This window comes from Bison bison, unplaced genomic scaffold (genome assembly GCF_000754665.1).
Source record: "Bison bison bison isolate TAMUID 2011002044 unplaced genomic scaffold, Bison_UMD1.0 scf7180017864338, whole genome shotgun sequence".
NCBI classification, from domain to species: Eukaryota; Metazoa; Chordata; class Mammalia; order Artiodactyla; family Bovidae; genus Bison; species Bison bison.
Window position 1 is genome coordinate 2,981,749 of NW_011494910.1, and position 18,858 is coordinate 3,000,606.

At 45.4% G+C, this 18,858-nt stretch overlaps 1 protein-coding gene across 1 annotated transcript in view; it reads right to left on the minus strand.

Annotated features, from left to right (window-relative positions):
• The window catches only part of LEMD1 (LEM domain containing 1), a 29,233-nt gene extending 20,601 nt beyond the window's left edge, over positions 1-8,632 (minus strand). Inside the window, exons 1-3 of the mRNA XM_010854260.1 lie at positions 8,551-8,632; positions 7,872-7,994; positions 5,023-5,093 (exon numbers count right to left, since the gene is read on the minus strand). Of these exons, the coding sequence (XP_010852562.1) occupies positions 5,023-5,093; positions 7,872-7,994; positions 8,551-8,632 (276 nt within the window). The remainder of the gene's footprint in view (positions 1-5,022; positions 5,094-7,871; positions 7,995-8,550) is intronic.
• Positions 8,633-18,858: the final 10,226 nt, after the last annotated feature.

Consider the following 18,858-nt stretch of genomic DNA (forward strand, 5'->3'; position numbering starts at 1 on the left):
TAAGTTTGATCTGCCTCATTCAACACACAACACTCACAGAGAGCAATCTTTAATTATATGTGTATATTTAACTGTATAAATACATTTGTGTGTGATGCGATCCGTCACTTCAGTCATGCCCGCTCTTTGCGACCCTATGGACTGACGAGCCTGCCAGGCTCCTCTGTCCATGGGATTCTCCAGGCAAGAATAGTGGAGTGAGTTGCCTTGTTCTTCTCCAAGGGATCTTGCTGACCCAGGGATCCAACCCATGACTCCTGAGTCTCCTGCATTGGCAGGCGGGTTCTTTACCACCAGCGTCACCTGTAGGCAACTGTAAATCACATTCTATGGCACTTGGGAGCTCGATACTGAAGATTCCGTTTCCATTATATTATTTTTCACTAAGTATATTGCTTTGTATTGCAGATAATTAAATATCATGCTTTTTATATAATATTAATGATAAGAATATTATTTATTTGTACTTATATAACTCCTTATTCTCCATCACTTCTCTATTTTACCCACTCCAACTTAATCCTTACAAAATTATATGAAGTTGAGATTATTATCATCCATATTTGTGGATGAAAAAATGAAGACACAGAGAGGGCAAGTGTCTTGTCCAAGTTAGTGGCAGAACTGGGATATGAGCCCAGGCGGTACAGTCCGTATTTTTTATATACATGTTCTTTGTTTCCGGAGCTCTATTTAAATTTCTGCAAGACAGAAACTATGGCTTCTTTTGCACCTACTTTCTTCCTAATGAAGGTGTAGCACAACACCCTATATACAGGGTGCGTAACTGCATATGCCCTATATACAGTTAAGAGCCATGAGTAGTCGCTAACTCACATGCTGAGAGCCGGTGGAAGCTCTGCAGTCACGACCCCCTGGGTGGTCATTACTTTGCTCTGACCCAAGCACTGTCTCTCGAGAGACTACAGTAAGGTGTGCCCAGGAGATGGCACAGACGACGAGGCCAGAGAGCCAGGTCATCATCGCCAGTGCAGGTGAAGCTTCCCTGCAGGTCAGCAGCAGGGACTGAGCAACTGCCCCAACCCGCACATGCCTGGCGTTGAGCTAAACAGAGGACTCAGATACAGTTTTTCACCCTCAAAAGTTGACTGCCTGGAACACTCCTGGGCAGAGGGTGGAAGTAGGGGTTGATTGAAAAGGCAGATTCCTAGAACCAGACCCACAGAGCACATGAGGAGAAACTCCTGGTGGAATGTAGTACAGGAGAGGCGGCAAGATGAAAAGAAGGCATTCCAGGCTGGGAGAGCAGAATGAGCGGGGATTCTGGCCGAAAAGAGCACGCTCTGTCGGGGAGAGAATAAGGAGCCCAGATGGGACCAGGAGCACACACCTTCCAGGGCCAGCTGCCCTCTGGGTGTTGCACACGGCAGCCCCCCCACCCAAAGACGTGTGCATGCACAAACACGTCACCCTTTGGAACCACTCCCAGGCCCAGGGTGACCATATGCCCTGTTTTGCCAGAACAGCCCTGTTTTTACTTCTGCTATTTCAGCATCCCTTCTGGTTTCATTCTCAAGCATCCTGTTAGGGGTAATAAATTATATGGTCACCCTACTCAAACCCCACTGTATGCAACCTCAGTGCTTAGATTGTGTTGCCTCCCTACTTCCACCCGAACACTGTTTTTCCCTCTTTGGGAGAAGGGGACTTAGAGCCCGAGTTATACACACGGGCCCAACTCCTTCCTCCATCAGTGGAAGCCCAAACTGTGTCTAGAGTCTATCCGATGGAAAACACTCAGTTCAAAATGTCCACCTGGCTTTGCTGCTAGTCTTAACCACCAAATCAAACGGGCCATACATGTGGCTTGATAACACACACACACATATAGTATTCAAAAGTGTGCAGAAATTGACACAATCCAAATCTCAAAGTGGTTTGTATTCCCCTAGAAATCTTCTAAAATAACAGGGAAATGTGTGCTCACTGGTGTTTCAGAGAAATGTAAACACTGCCCTTGCAGGTACTTAGAGGCCTGTTAGGTACAGACCAGTGCTTTTAAGTAATTAAAGTCTATGGTGTTCGACAAGTGTCTCAATAAACACACTTTCTACCACATTGTACATGGAAATTTAAGTGCTTATTTACATTTACTTTCAGACTTAAAGTTGAAAAGATGTCTTGGGGCCCTTCCAAGAATCAAAATGGCTTATATAAATCCTTCAGATCAAAACATCTTATGCCATCACAAACTTTCTATTAAATTCTATTGCTCATTTAAAATATTGACATGTTTTATTTCGGGTCTCCGTAAAGCAAAGCATGAAGGGCATTGGTCCCACCTGATGCATTTTAAATACTCAGGCTGCTATTTTTTCTGTAAATGTCTTTGCAGGAACTATACAAAAGGCTTTTTCTGTGGAAATGAGGTTTACTGAATGGAAAGGATTCCTTTAATGAGCCATTTAGAAGAATTTAAAAATCCTTTTAGAAAATGTGTAAGATATCAGAATTCCTTCATCAAATTTGAATTATGTTTCCGTGGGAAGCTGAAGCTAGAGTGTACTGCAGGAATGTTTACATGGGGGCTCCTTTTCACTTGGTATTTAAACTGAGAAAGTAGTCTACACACTAGATCACATTGGTAAACTTACCCATTTGTCAACAGAACTGTTTGGTAGATTTGATGAGGTGAGCTTTGTGCTCCTACTATGCGCAAGAGCCTGTGGCAGCCACTGAAGGGGACACAAGGCACCTGCAGAGGGACGCGTTGCACTGGCCTTTGAGATGCTCCTTAAGTCATCACAGGATTTTAACAGGAAGGAAAACGGGGAGCAGGTGGGAGAATGAAAAGAATTCCATGCAAAGAGAACAGCTGAGGCAAAGGCCTGTGGAAAGAAAGTGAGCGAGGTGCAGAAACAAGTAATTACAGTTGAGTCTGATGAGGGTGATAAAGTTACTGGAGACACTGGTGTCTCCTCACGGTGTAGAATAAGCCTGCGTCCTGTTCTACAGCCTCCAGGCAAATTAGAAATATGATTTAATCTCTACTGGTAGGTTTGAGCCGACTCGGTAAAGTTGGAGGAAGAGGCCAGGTAGGAAGATGTTGCAATTGTTCAAATTTTTTAAAAAAAGTAGATGAATAGCAATCCCACTGCTGGACATACACACTGAGGAAAGCAGAAGGGAGAGAGACACGTGTACCCCAATGTTCATTGCAGCACTGTTTATAATAGCCAGGGCATGGAAGCAACCTAGATGTCCATCAGCAGATGAATGGATAAGAAAGCTGTGGTACATATACACAATGGAGTATTACTCAGCCATTAAAAAGAATACATTTGAATCAGTTCCAATGAGGTGGATGAAACTGGAGCCTATTATACAGAGTGAAGTAAGCCAGAAGGAAAAACACCAATACAGTATACTAACGCATATATATGGAATTTAGAAAGATGCTAACAATAACCCTGTGTATGAGACAGCAGAAGAGACACTGATGTATTCATCAGTCTTATGGACTCTGTGGGAGAGGGAGAGAAAGATTTGGGAGAATGGCATTGAAACATGTATAATATCATGTATGAAACGAGTCGCCAGTCCAGGGTCAATGCACGATACTGGATGCTTGGGGCTCGTGCACTGGGATGACCCAGAGGGATGGTATGGGGAGGGAGGTGGGAGGAGGGTTCAGGATGGGGAACACATATATACCTGTGGCGGATTCATTTCGATATTTGGCAAAACTAATACAATATTGTAAAGTTTAAAAAAAAAGAAAAGTAGATGAATGCAAACCAACATAGCAGCAGTGGAGAGAGAAGGAGGGATAATTAAAAACAAAACTCATAATTCTAATCCACAGGACTTGGCAATGATGTATGTGTAGGAAGCTGAGGACTGTGGATATCCCACAATAACTCAGAGGTTTTGAGCTGAAACAGTGGGAAGGCAGTGAAGCCATCAGAATGAGCAGAGGCCACAGATGGAGGTTGGGGTGAGTGAGAATGAGCTGCTGGGATATAACCGAAGCGGGGGAGTATAAGCACATCTATCTAATCTGTGAAATGTCCATGATTACAAGCATTTGTTGGGTGAATGTGAGAAATGGGGAAGGAAGGACAGGGAGGAGAAGAAGGAAGGAGCTCTCCAGGACAGGAGGCAGTTGGATATGCAGACCCAAGCCTAGGAGAGGGTTCTCTGTGTAGGCCATGTAGAGACACCCCAGAGAGAGGCCGGAGGGGAAGAGACAGAAAGGGAAAAGACGCGGAGTGAGGGGGAAGCGGCTGAAGGCAGGCTCGGGCACCAGCGCCTGTAGGGGCCAACAGACAAAGACCCCGCTGGGAACAGGAAGAGGCCAGAACCAAGAGCCGAGAGAGCACGGAGCTGCCAAAATCTAAGCAAACAGGCATCTCAGCAAGGAGGGACAGTGATCAGAAGGCTGAGAAAGCGGCTCTAGAGTTGATGGCCCGGAGTTCACAACATGGGCTAACAGTGCTCCAGGTCCGAGGCGAGAGCCTTCCCCTTCCCAGTTGCCCTGTGTCACGGCACAGCGATCCAGCTGCACTCGGGGAGGCCTAGAGCTGTTCAAGTCGCATAACCAGCAAGTGGAAGGGCGGGGCTGCTAACCCAGCGGGGCTTGCCCAAACCTGTGACTCCCACCAACCGGCTGCTTGTCTCAGTGGTGACGAGGGTGGAGGGCAGACCTTGGCGTCCGGGAGACAGAGAGAAGGGCACGGGAACTCACACTCACCCCATGCTCACTGTGGGTGTACGTGTGACCGCAGGCGAGAGGAGAGACAGGGGACGACCGCTGGAGGGGGCGAGGGTGGCTATTCAGGGAGGGGCGGGAGACACTTACTCTGGGCCCTGTGCTGGGATGTGGAAATACTTTCACAAAACAGAAACCTGCATTAACAGGGGCTTTTTAAAACACTAGGATTTTACCATTATAACTGAGTGTAGCGGACTAGCTATTTCCTTTGCTAAGACACATGAAAAGTGCTATTTCCCATATTTAATATATGTGTAAAAGTATTCATGCATTAGAATTGTACATACATTTTTGGGTCCCTTGCTTTTTTCTGATGAGGGTGTGATATTTCGTTTCAAAATGATAGTGGCATTAAACTCTGGATGATGGGAAACAAAAGGAAAATCGGCCATGAGAACATACAAGCTAGCAAAGGGAATATACACCAATCACAGGAGTGAATCCTCTCAATCACAGGGCAAAAGATTCTTGTGAGGGGGAGAAAATTCATTTCGCCTTCTGAGAGCAGATTCTGCACTGGCCTTTGTGGAACACACAAGCACGCTGCGGGCTCCTCCCTGGGAGGCTGCAGTCAGCTTTGTGTGCCTCTAAGAGAACACGCTGCAGAGCCAGAGCTGGCTGCTCATCTGGGCGTGTTTTTGGTCTCGTCATTGCCCTTTCAAAGTGGCTGTGAGCCTCATGCATCTCTGATTGTCAAGACAGGGCAGAATTTGTCCCGTATTCAAAGGAGCACCCAGAGGAGGGAAGGCCTGGCCTGTGCTAAAAAGGCTTTAAAATCAGGGGAACCACCATGAGCAGAAACCGCCATGAGGTTGTTAATCAGCTCTCGGCTTCAGTTGGTGGAGAACTGTTTTGATCAACTTGGAACAACTGTGTGCTGTTGGACTTGCAGCTGAGGTTTTCTTGCATAGGATTTTACATGAGTCCTCTAAGTCAAAAATATTTGGGACGTTTGAAGAGGTTGTGAAAACTGAAAGTGGAGTCGCTCAGTCTTGTCTGACTCTTTGTGACTCCATGGACTGTAGCCTACCAGGCTTCTCTGTCCATGGGGTTTTCCAGGTAAGAGTACTGGAGTAGGTTGCCGTTTCCTTCTCCAGAGGATCTTCCCCACCCAGGGATCAAACCCAGGTCTCCTGCACTGCAGGCAGACGCTTTACCCTCTGAGCCACCAGGGAGGCCCCTGAAGAGGTTAGATCCACCGAATGCCAGCACAGTGAGTGAGAACAAGAAAAACTGAATCCACTCATTGATTGGCGACCTAATGCTCAGCCTCAGGTCTGGTGCTGCCCTGTCCCCTCCACCACAACCCCACCCCAGGACTGCGTGCTTCTGTGAAACAGCCAAGGCCGAATGTCCACAAGACCTCCTGAATTCCATGACAACCTCTGCATTCTAACGGCACCAGGGTCTATGAAACTCCTCCAATGGGCAGATTCAAGCGTCTAATTCAGACCTGGCCTTGAGAAGCAGGTTTTCTGCTTGTACTACCCACCGGCCATTGACTCTTGCTTTACAAGAGCAGGACTGAAGCAGAGCTTCCACTCTGATTGCCTGCAGTTGGCTAGTGTTGGGTGGACAGTAAAGCAATAGCAGAGCTTGCAAACCGAAGGTCCACCTCCCTCCTAGACCTTGCGTAAATGCACCTCTGTGGAGAACCTGAGTGCTGAGAACCAGGATGGCTTGGCTTGAGAACACAACAGCTTGGTTGTGTAGCTCTGACCTGCAGTCCTGGGCAGTCATGAGCAGTGAACGTACAAGCCTTCCTCTCTGGAATCTTCTAGGCTCACCCTGCATTTCATCAGAGGGCTGGTCAGGTCCCTTCAGTTCTTGTCTCTGGCAGGGTACAGTGGTAGCCCCAAATCTGGATCAAGACTCTGAACACACCCCACCTTCAGAAAAACTCTGCAGTAGCCATTTGTCCTGAGGGACCCCCATGCTAACTACTCTGCTCAGGGGCCAGTGAGGTCCGTCCCCAAACTCTGCTGCCATTTCCATGAGGTCATGCCGGGCTCAGGGAAAGCCTCAGGGTCTGCACCACCAACACTAGGTATTCCAGGGGATTCTTCGGGGGCCCCAGGCATTTATTTGTCGAGTTCTTAATTTGAACTATATGAAATTACCATTTTTTGTAGGTCAGACAGGATAAAAATGTCATATGTTCATCCTCATAATGGAAATTATGAGAGAAGTGTAGAGTGACTTCCTGCTGTGTGCACAGTATTGTTCCAGGACCTGGACACTTAGTGATAATGAAGACGGATGGGCCTTGCTCTTCGTGGCACATTCTATCGGGAGCTGATTTTCTGGGGCCACTTCCGAGCTATATGTTAAGCCGGCTACTTGGCCTCTCTGAGCTTCACCTAAGTATTGTGAGGGTTAAGTGAGATAATGTATACTAGGCCAGAAATGCATCGATGGCCTTCAACGAATAATAGTTCCTTTTATTTTACTGTGCTTCACATAGGACTCTAATCAATGTCTATTGAACAAAAAAAGCCTCAGAATGCATTGTGGGACTCTTAAAGCCCACCCCCTCAGAGCCTAAACTAGACACTCCTGCAGGAGAACTGTAGCCCTGCAGCAGGGGCCCCTGAAAAGAAAAACCATGGATCCCAGAGTTCACCACTCCCTACCCACCCTGGGGCCTGGAAGAGACCAGCTGTGGTCCACCCCCATGAAGTCAGGAAGGCAGGAGGCACAGGAGGACATTGGGGAGGTAGAATTTGGTTCATACGTCTGAATGGACGTGTCATCATTTAGTCTGAAGAAAATAACTGCCAAATTTATTGCTTGAGGCAAAGCAGAGGTTGAGACCTCAAAGGAGACTAGGAAATTACCTGTCGGAACTTCTGGTTTTAGAAATCAAACACAGAGCTGGCTCTGATTAGTAACAGAATGTGTAAATTGACCAGTCCTTTCTCCAACAGTCCACCCACTCAGTCACTGGCATGACTGTAGATGTGGCGTTAATAGATTCCTTTTGCAGCCCAGGGGCCTATTTTTCGGCTCTGTGTGCAAACAGGCCACAGGGATATTTCACAGGTCACCTGGCATAGCATTTAAGGCTGCACAAACCGTACCGTAAAGGCGTGAATAAGTGCACAGCTGCTATCTACAGGTCAGCTTCTGATGGTACCTTCACTGTCGTCATTGTCCTGAGCTCTGTTCAGTTCTCCGGGTCCATTCTTCTTGGGTGGTGCACAGGGAGTTGAGACCAACAATTGCACTAGCTTCTTCTCATACACTTTTCTGGTGGAAGCTGAGCAAGAATGTGGGGAGCAGTTAAGTCAGTCTGTGATTCAAAATATTACACAACTTAGATTTTTATTCTTACATTATTGGGAAATTGTGGCTTTTACAGTAAGGTGGACCCCATACCTACTGGACTCACTCCTTGCCTTCCACCAACACTTAAGGTGGGCTTCTGTGGACTGGCCACAGAGTTAGGTGTCGTGGACATTTGAGAACAAGACTGACAAAGTCGTACATCCTATTTATGGGAAATATGGACAAGGACATAAACAGTTAACACGGGCACATTCTAGAAATGTAAAAAGAGCCCAGAGTGATATAATCAAGAGTAACTCTCACGATTGTAAAATACCAATACTTTCTCTTCACTAATCTGTGAGTAAGAACTGGGTTACTTATGGTCTCTTCCTTCTATACGGTTTTCTGGGTTTTAAAATTTTTTCCTATTTCTATTTTAAAGTTTTTTTATTGCATATGTTCCTTCCATTACAAATAATTTTCAGCCTTTGGAGTTAGCTCACAAGTAATCGTTGAGTAACCTCTAATAATTGCCGCATACGTACGTAGTATTGGGCCAGGTGGAAATCCAAGTTTGTGGAGTTCATTTTGTAATTCGTCATCACTTAGACACTTCACTTCCACCATGGTGACAAAAGTTGGGTCCCTTTTCTGACAGTGGAATCCTTGAGATAGCAAAACGTTAAGTTATAAACGAGACTTGTAAATGAGAACTAAAACTTTACCAGTCCACAAAAGTGTTTACAGCCCCAGCTCCCCAGCTGTGAAGGTGCAGAATCAATAAAGCAAAACCCACCATTTTCTGCTGTTTGTCTGTCATCAATCTCTTCTGGCTTTAGTGGCCTCAATGCAAAGCTTTGGTAGGGTGTCACTTTCCCCAGTGTCTTTGGGGTTCAATTATTTCTAACTTTTCTACTCAACTAATGTAAGAAAAATCTTCTACACAAAATGAACAGATATTTCGATCACTGCTTAGGAGCTCTGAGTAAGACACAAGCTCTTAGAAGATAAGTTAATTAAATATGAAAGAGCTGAGAGAGATTTTTTAGTGAGTTAAATAAAAGTTATTTATCCCCGCCCTCCTTTTGATGAGAGCACAGAGTGTGCAGAGCACTCCGCTACTGCAGACAGTAGTCTTTTCACACTTGTAATTCAAGTCTGAACATAACGGACGGCAGTTTTTAATTAGCTGCCAACAGGCTTTGTAATTGCTGAATTGGCATTTGAAAAAAAGTCAGCTATTCATTCTCTGGCACACAAATTGATTTATATAGATTCAGGCAATTCTTGATATGGCTTTCCAAATCTGCAAAACCTCAGGTTCAATCAGTTTTATTTCATTGATCCCTGTATCCCCTAAAACTGACCTTCTACCTACTTAATCTGAAAAGACAGATGCATTTGTCAAATCTTTGTTTATTATACCTCATTTTTATCATGTTTCCAGTCTTCTTAATATTGCAGTGAAAATGACTTCAAGACAATTACTCAGCATATCAGGATCTGAACCAATTTTAAGTAATGACTTTGAACTTTATTTGTTCAATAAAGCTATACTTTGACCAGAGTCACATTCTGGCACATAGTAGGTACTTGGTAAATGTAAGTTTCCTTCTTTCCTATGTGTTTGGAAAGCTGAATTGACACTTTTAGGGCCGCTAGTAAATGACCTAATGTTATGAAAGAAAAGGATGATGCACCTCAGATATTTTTTAAACTGGAAGCTAGCTTAGGCAGATCCTATGACACTTGTTCCCAAGAACAGCTGTCTGTTATTTCACCACCTTCCCAAAAATAACCTCCAAAAGAGCCCTCATCAATTTCAAGTGACAGCAGACAATTGCTTAAAGGAACACCCATATGGAAGAAAAATTCAAATAGAATCCAGTTGAATGATTAACTCACTTACCCGTTTACATGGTTGTCTAAAGTCTCTGCAGTTGGGTAGTTACTAAAGCTGGGTGAGTTTCACCCAAGGATTTCCACTAGCAACCAATCCCTTTCTGCCTGTTAAGTATTATGGTAATCATAATACTGACATGTGACATCAGAAATCCCCCTGGCAACAGACTGATGTGAAAGTCAGATGATGAATTTAACCTGACTTCAAACAGAAAGGGGCACTGGTCAACTTCATAGGCCAAGTGCCATGGTAAAATATCAAGGGACGCAGAGAGACTGTCATGCATAGAAGTGAGAAGGGTCTGTTACCAAACCAAATGGTGTTCAGGAATTGGGAAGATAAAGGAGAAATCAAACAGACTCAAGTGTCCAGGCCATCATCAAGACTCACAGTAGTAGACGGATAATTTGGCCATATACTCTAGGGAAAATGGGAAGGTAGAAGGAACTCATATTAACTTGTTAAGGAACTGCTCATGTAGGAAAAAGACTATTTTGGTAAACAATGTTTCAGAACTTTGATGGTTTTGGCCTTTTCAAAGCACTCTCATCTCATCTCATTTCACCCTCCGCACACTCCTGAAAGACCTCTGGCACAGATATTATTTATTATCCATATTGCAGCAGCTAGTTTTTGTTGTCGTTGCTTAATTTTGTTTAAGAGAGAACCCTCAGACTATTAGCTTGGGTATTTCAAAAAATACTGCTGAGACTTTAAAAACAATTATGCAAGACAAAATATAGCTTTGTGAAAACACAATGCCTTCATTAAATACCAGGGGTAGGAGGAAATCACTGGGAGGGCTTAAGAGGACAGTGGAGCCAGCCTGGCTAGAGTCAAATTCCAGTTCTGTGTCTTACCAGCTGAGTGCCCCTGGGTGGGCTAAGTTACTAACCTTACTGTGTCTCCTTTTCTTCATCTGTAAGACGGATGACAGTGGCACCTACCTCACAGGGCTGTTACGTGGATTCACTGAGTGCTTGGCATATGAAGTGTTTGGCACATGAAGTGCTTGGCACATAGTAAGTAGTGTATAAACGTTTTCTGTTGTTTTGATTTTTCATGAGCTCTATTGCAGAAAGTTTCTACAACCAATGTCTTTCTTAGAAGTCTCCACCCCACTTACACTTGCCCATGGGACTCTATCATGTCAACACTTTGCAGGTTCTGGGAAGGGACTGAACATCTCTGTGTGCATGGTCAGGGAGTCTCACTGAGGGATCCCAGACTGTGGTTCCAAGGGCTCTGGCTCCCAAGTCTGTGAATAAAACATCAGTTTCCAAACAAACATACAATGCAAACATTTGCCAACATCTGAACACTGGGTTTACCAAACAAAGACTTTGAAAATTGACACATGTGTTTCAAATCAAAGCAAATAAATGATAGGCTTGGGTTATTAGGATGCACAAGCATTTTATTTACATTTCCCAGAATTGCTTTAAACAAAGAAAGCAGCCAGCAGGTGGAACGGCTTCCACTGAAACAGACTCTTGGGAGAAAGTAGCATTTCTAAAATACTTTCTTGGTCAGACCTCTGGAGCTTAAAACAAGCTAGGCTGACAAAGAGTTTAATCAGATGGTATGATTGGGTTGACCCCCCTATTATTCGCAAACCATTCTGTCTGAAGCGTATGCATGATTCTATTCTCAGTGTTATTCTGTTTAAAATTTCCTGTGCTCTGCGATTTCCTGAAATATTTGATTTTTATGTTTACATCACCCACTTCCCTTGGTTTTATCTGTGAAGTCCTGGTCATTAGCTTGTTTTTTGTTTTATTCTCTCCATGACTGCAAAGATGTTTTATTCCATTTCTCCAGGGAAACAAGTTTTAATTGCCAATCGACTAGGTATTCAACATGATAAGGTATCTAAACCCTGAGAGCTTCCTCCTTTCATTAAAATGTAGATCCAATTTCTTTTCCCTTAATGCCACATGCTGTTATTAAACTGAAATAACGGAAATACTAAAAGCCAGATGTCACTTCAGTCTCAGGTTTGACATGGGGCACAATTTCCTCTCCTCAAGCTTAATCTGATGTTATTTACTAACCCCATCCTTTGGAAGAATGCACAATTTAAATGTAAATGCAATTTACATAGGGGAGCAGAGAGTAGATATGCAGTTTCAATTGCCAATAACCATTTGCAAAGGGGGAAATCAACTAAAGCAAGGATCAGCAGCTGTCAGGCTGAAGTCTGCATCACTTGCCATTCTCTCCCAACTTTCCTTCTAAAGCCAGCTGCCTCTGAGCCACAGCTATGCAGGTACAAGGAAGTGGAGAACTGAGGCATTTTCTCAGATATCTCAAGCTGCACTTACTATGGACTGAGGGACAAAGGAGGAAGTTTGTTTCAGTGAGCTAATCCGGTTGGCATCACTATTGAAATTATGAACTGACCAATTTCTTTCAACAAATATTTATTGGTCATCTCCTATGGGACAGACTTTATGCTTGGCCTAAATTAGGGAGACAGAGAAGAGAAAATACAAACATGCAAAACCCACAGTCCTTTTAAGGAGCTCATTCCCTTAAAGAGAAAAGAAAGCAAATAATATCAAGAAAATAAGATAAACTGTTAACAGAGTGCTCCAGGAGCCCAGAATTGGAAGTTTCTAAGGGCTGAAAGTTTCATTTGGGCTGAGGCTTCTAGAATAAGCCATAGTTTGCCCTGTAAAAAGAGAACTGGGGACCGTCATTCTGGGATGTGGTGAGCAAGAAGGAAATGAGCCTGGTGGACAGGTTGGGCCAACTTATGAAGACTTCTGTGGCCCATGCCAAGGAGTTAACCCTTCACCCCTATGCACATTTGGAAGTTCAGAAGCAGCGCATGGCGTGACTGTGTTTGACTCTGGGTTGAGGACAATGCATTTATGCGTTTGATACAATTTCAGTTTGAGTCTGAGTAGAGAATGAGTTGGTAGGGCAGAGTCTGGAGGCCTCTAGGGGAAGTTATTACAATAGTCCAGAAAAGAGTTGACTCAGACTGGACCAGGCCAGTTTGCAGGAGGACTAGAGAGAACGACATGTGGTTTGCGAATGGTTTAGGAGCTGGAACAGACTGGACAGGATGTCTGATTGGAGGTTTCCTCTGCCTCCCTTGCACGGGAACTATTTCAGCCTAAATCTTTTGTCTTAGCCATGAGCCTACTTCTGGAGTTTGGTCTACACAGCACTGACACTTAAATGATTATTCTTTGCTCACCTAGTCAACTCTTGATTCTTCACATTGCTTGAACGCAGCAGCAAAGCAGATAATCCATAACTCTCCGCTATTTGGCTTTGGAATTAATTACACTTTTAAGAGCAAATTTGCCTTCCTAATTAATCTTTCTTAGGCTAATATTAAAATTAACTAATATTCCTGGAGCCCGTGACAGTCGGGCAGGGGAAGAGGGGAGCAGGGGAGGGGAGGGCAGGGGAGGTGTTCAGCCTTAGGCTGTGAAGCAGGAGAAAGACACGCCACACCCACAGTCCATGTGGATCAGCCACAGAGGCCACGAGCTGCGCCTGGCTCACTGAGAGAGAGCTGCATAGCTAGAGACTCAGGTCCCTTGGGACATCAGTTACTGAAAACCTACTGCACACCAGACACCCTGCTAAGACTGAAGATGAGAAGATGGGTAAGGCAGAGTGTCTGCTTTCAAAGAGCTGCCTCTTTAATGGGGACAACAGAGGAGTGAACAATTGTTTAACCAAATGCAGTGAGGGCTCTGGCAGAAGCATCTTCTCCTCAGGAGAATAAGGCATGAACAAGGCTAACGGAAAAAAACAAACCCAAATTTCTGTGAAACAAAGAGAAGAAAGTTGCTTAATTGCCATTTTATAAACACAAAGCAAATATGTTTTTAATAAGATCGAGTGCATACAGTCTCTTCTTTCAGCCTCCAAGTTAGTAGATGCTGCTTATGTGAAGTAAGACAAGATGGATCGTTCCCAGTGGTTTTCAAGATACAATGCTCCATCCCCAAGGTTCCCTCCAAGCTGCTGCGGAGGTGGGTGGTGAGCACAGAGCAGCCACACTCCAGGGCAGTCAGGACGAGTCTGCCTCTGCCAGCTTCGCATGTTGGGCTCCTATGAAGACTGCTTTTAAAGGCAGAATTTCACTGCTGTGCAAAGTTAGGAGGCTACCCATCCACCCTGTTCTCTGTGCTGCTTCTTAAAACCGAAATGAATCTGTCCTCTAGTTCTCTTATGAAGACAAACCAGCCCTTAAATGCTGACAAATTATTATCTTAAGCACTCCCTTTCTGGTATCCTGTAGGTCTTGCATACGAGATTTATTGTGCATAACTAATGTACAAAAAATGTTGGATAATCTGTGGACAATAGAAAGAGATCAAAATGTGATTTTTGTCTTCAAGGAGATTATGTCTACATGAAGAAACAAACTCCAAAGACATAAGATTAAAAGTAAGAAGTCAAAGTTCATAATTGGATACCAACATAGTACCCAAAAATGTTGCAGAAATTCAGAAGCAGAGGGGAAAAAATCACCCCTGGTTAGGGGTGGGAGGTGTTCAGGGAGAGCTTCCTGGAGAAGGTGAAACTCTGACTGTGTGTGTGTGTGTGTGTGTGTGTGAGTCGCTCAGTCGTGTCTAGCTCTACGACCCCATGGACTGTAGCCCACCAGACTCCTCTGTCCAAGAGATTCTCAAGGCAAGAGTACTGGAGTGGGTTGCTGGAACCTACCAAACAAGTAAGGTGTGGGTAGGCAGAAGCAAAAGGTTGGACCTTCCAGGCAAGGACAGACACATTACGGACAAAGACTTAAAGTAGGAATGGGGATTAGAGCAGACCAGCTTCAGCAAAGCATTTGCTTTACATAGGGATGGACACGGTTGAGCAAGAGCCCTAGGATTTCCTACAAAGGTGTAGGGCCCCAGGTCCCTTCTGCCTCCAGGAGCCTCCCATTCTGGGGCTCTCTGATGACAATGATGGGTTGTCCCTGGAGGTCCCTGACTATCAGGAAGACTAATCTGACAGTGCAGGACAAGATGAACCACAGGGGAAGAGCGGCCGTGGGGAGGGAGACGTGGGGTCCTTCACCGTAGTCTCCCCGTGAAATGATAATAAACAGTAGCAAAAGCAATGGAGGGAGGCTGCGGACTGCCAGAGTCTCAGCCGGGAGCTCAGGACCCTCCGGAGGAACTTAGAGGCAAATGCAGAGCGATCAGGAGCCGACTCGGGCCAGGCTGCCTCTGCTTCTATCCTGGACCCGCCACCTACTCTAAGCTCTGGGATTCTGTGCCTTGGCTTTCACATCTGTGAAATGGAAATACAATAAAATTACCTTCTCCGCAAAATGCCGCAGGACTGAGGTAATGCACTTCACGTGCTTAATGCACTGTTTTCAATAGTGCCCATGGTAAGGGCTCAGAAGTGTGAGCTGTGAGCGAAGCCCCGTTACTCTGCAGGGGCAGCAGCGGCCTCTTGCAGGGCTCTTGGTGGGGCGGGGACATGGCCTCACGGCCTCACAGCCTCACGGTCACAGCCCACCTCTCCCTGTGAATCAGGGGAAACTGAAGGTAGCTTGTCCTCCTTTAAGGACCTGCTTGTATATTTTGGAGATTAATCCTTTACCTGTTGTTTCACTTCTTATCTTCTCCCACTGCGGGCTGTCTTTTCACCTTGTTTCCAGTTTCCTTTGCTGTGCAGAAGTTTTAATTAGGTCCCACTTGTTTATTTTTGTTTTATTTTCCACTCCTTTAGAGGGTGGGTCATAGAGGATCTTGCTGTGATTTATGTCATCGAGTACTCTGCCTATGTTTTCCTCTAAAAGTTTTATATTTTCTGGTCTTACATTTATGTCTCTAATCCATTTTGAGTTTGTCTGTGTGTGTGTTGTCAGGAAGTGTTCTAATTTCATTCTTTTACACGTAGCTGTCCAGTTTTCCCGGCACCACTTATTGAAGCGTCTGTCTTTTCTCCCTTATATATTCTCACCTCCTTTGTCAAAGACAAGGTACCCATAGGTGCGTGGGTTTTCTCTGGGCTTTCTGTTTTGTCCCATTGGTCTATATTTCTGTTTTTGTGCCGTACCATACTGTCTTGATGACTGTAGCTTTGTAGTATAGTCTTAACCCTCTTGCACTGTTGGTAGGAGTGTAAATTGATACAGCCACTATGGAGAACAATATGGAGATTCCTTAAGAAATGAGGAGTAAAACTACTATATGACCCAACAATCCCACTACTGGGCATATACCCTGAGAAAACCATAGTTGAAAAAGACACGTGAACCCCAGTGTTCATGGTAGCACTATTTGCAATAGCTAGGACATGGAAGCCACTTAGATGCCCATCGACAGATGACTGGATAAAGAAGCTGTGGTATATATATACCACAGAATATTACTCAATCATAAACAGGAACACGTTTGAGTCAGTTCTAATGAGGTGGATGAACCTAGAGCCTATTACACAGAGTGAAGTAAGTCAGAAAGAGAAAAAATATCATATACTAATGCATGTATATGGAATCTAGAAAGATGGTACTGATGTACCTATTTGCAGGGCAGCAATGGCAATGTCCACATAGACGGCAGACTTGTGGACACAGTGGGGGAAGGGGAGGATGGGACAAATTGAGTGAGCAGCACAGAAACACAGGCGTTACTATGCGGGGATCTGCTCTATGACACAGGGCGCTCCAGCTAGCACTCTGTGACGACTTAGAAGAGTGAGATGGGGCAGGAGGTGGGGGATAGGGTCAAGAGGGAGGGGATTTGTATGCCTATGGATGACAATGAATTTAAATAAAAAGGCCAGTCAGGGATCTGCTTTTACTCTAAGGGACATTTGAGAGAGAGAGAATGCACTGGAGGGAATGGGCTCACATCACAGGGAGAGAGTGTTGTTCAGCGGAAGGAACAACTCACAAAAGAGAGACCAAATTTAATAAAAGATGAGACAAACCAAGATGAAGAGGGCATGGTGGGACATCCATTCCTGCCCCTAAAACCAAGGAGAAGTGAATTCTCACAGCTTGAAGGAGACTGTATCGGCAAGGGTTTGAAGACAGGCATAGAAAGATAATCAAGGTAGAAGCAAAGGAAAAAAGCGGGAGCATAAAACGGAACCAAGAACGAGGCTAAGAGAGATGGAAACCCTAATGGCCTAAATATCCTTTTACAGTCCTTGCAGGAGAAGCTCTAAGCTGACCCTACTTTCCAGCAGCCACACACACAGACACACACACACACATCTACAATTCTACACTGGTAAAATGAAAACAGAAAACTGTTCCAGCGAATTCTGAGTCTTCCTGATGCTAACAAGTGTGGCTGTTTCACGGGGATCCTCTCAATGTGCAAAGCAATGAGGTGACTGCTGAGGGTGAGGCCGGAAGCCTGGCAGGGGCTGGAGAGTGAAGGGCGTGAGAAAGAGGAGCACCGAGGCTTTACCCTGAGGACAGTGGGAGCCACTGAAGGTTTTACAATTTTTTTTTTTTTTGCTTCCACAGTTTTCAAATTCAATTTACTTTAAACGGTCTCAAACAGTAGTAAATTACAAGCAAGTAAAGTGCAAGTATGATAAAATCCACACATACCCTTCACGCTGCTTCAACAGTTGCCAGCGCTTTGCCTCACCAAAGGGCTCTGAGCAGAGGAATGACTCGGTGACACCGATGTTGGAGGAAGATGCCTCTAAACGTGACGGAAAGAGAAGAGCGGGGCAGGGCTGGGCTACCATGAGGTGGTTGCAAGCTATTCACTCACTGATTCATTCATTCCTTCAACAAACATTTCCACCACATGCCTGGCACTGTTCTTGGTGCTGAGGATTTAAGGGTAAATAAAGCAGATGGGGTTCCTGTCCTGCTAGAGCTTGTGCCCCTAGAGGGGAAAGCAGAGAAACAAGCAAATGGAGTGCAGGAGGGGATTCAAGAGTGTGACGATGAGACTGACAGGCAACTGAGAAGGACTTGGGAGGGGAGGGTCTAACTGCTAGAACGGGCGGCCAGGGATGGTCACGTGCAGCTGGGGCACCAAGAGGGCGGCTGGAGAAGCACCAGTGCAAGGGCGGTAGAGACAAGATCCAAGGGCGAGGTGAGACGAGATGACAGCTTGCACCAAGTTGCTGGCCGTAGAGATGGAAGCAGGTAGTTTCAAGGGAGATTTAGGAAGGAGAGCCCACAGGCATGGTGATGGGTTTAATGTGGGGGCGGGGGTGGAGAGTGGTGGGACGTCAAGATGACACTCTGGCTTGAGTTGAAGGAACAGTTCTGGCTTGAACAAGGGTGCCCATCACGGGGTCATGGAGGAGTGATGGAAAAAGTCCAGGTGGCCCCTTCACAGCCTTTCAAAATGACCTGGAAAGGTGAAGCCCCTTCCAGCACTAGACCCAGTCAAGAAATCAACTGTCTGTGTAGCTTTTGGATGGGACAGTTCCTCACGCAATTCTGAGTGATCATACCCTCCACTCCAACCCTCCAAAGTAGGACCAACCTGCCTTCACCCCCCAACCACTGACAAGTACGGAAGGATACTTCTGAGTCCAGCTTAGCTGGCCTGGCCAGCAGAGAAGGCTAAGGCCATGCCGCAGCCGGAATGGGACACGGCCTGGGGAAGGGGTGAGCACCGAAACCCCCAGGTGCGGCGGCCAGCAGCTGGGCGAGGCTTTTATCGCAGTAGCAGCGGGCCTCTGAAGCCATGTCACTGTCTCATGCCACCTTAAGGCTTCACTCATCTCAGCGTCCCTTGTCTCAGGCAGGGATGAGGGCTGAGATTTAAAGGGAGCAGGATTTTGCTGGGAGGCAACATACAGGCCTGGCTGGAGGGAAGTCTGGAATTAGAACACAGTTATACCCTTATCTGTGAAAGTGCTGCACTCAATATGCCAGCAAATTTGGAAAACTCAGCAGTGGCCACAGGACTGGAAACGGTCAGTTTTCATTCCAATCCCAAAGAAAGGCAATGCCAAAGAATGCTCAAACTACCGCACA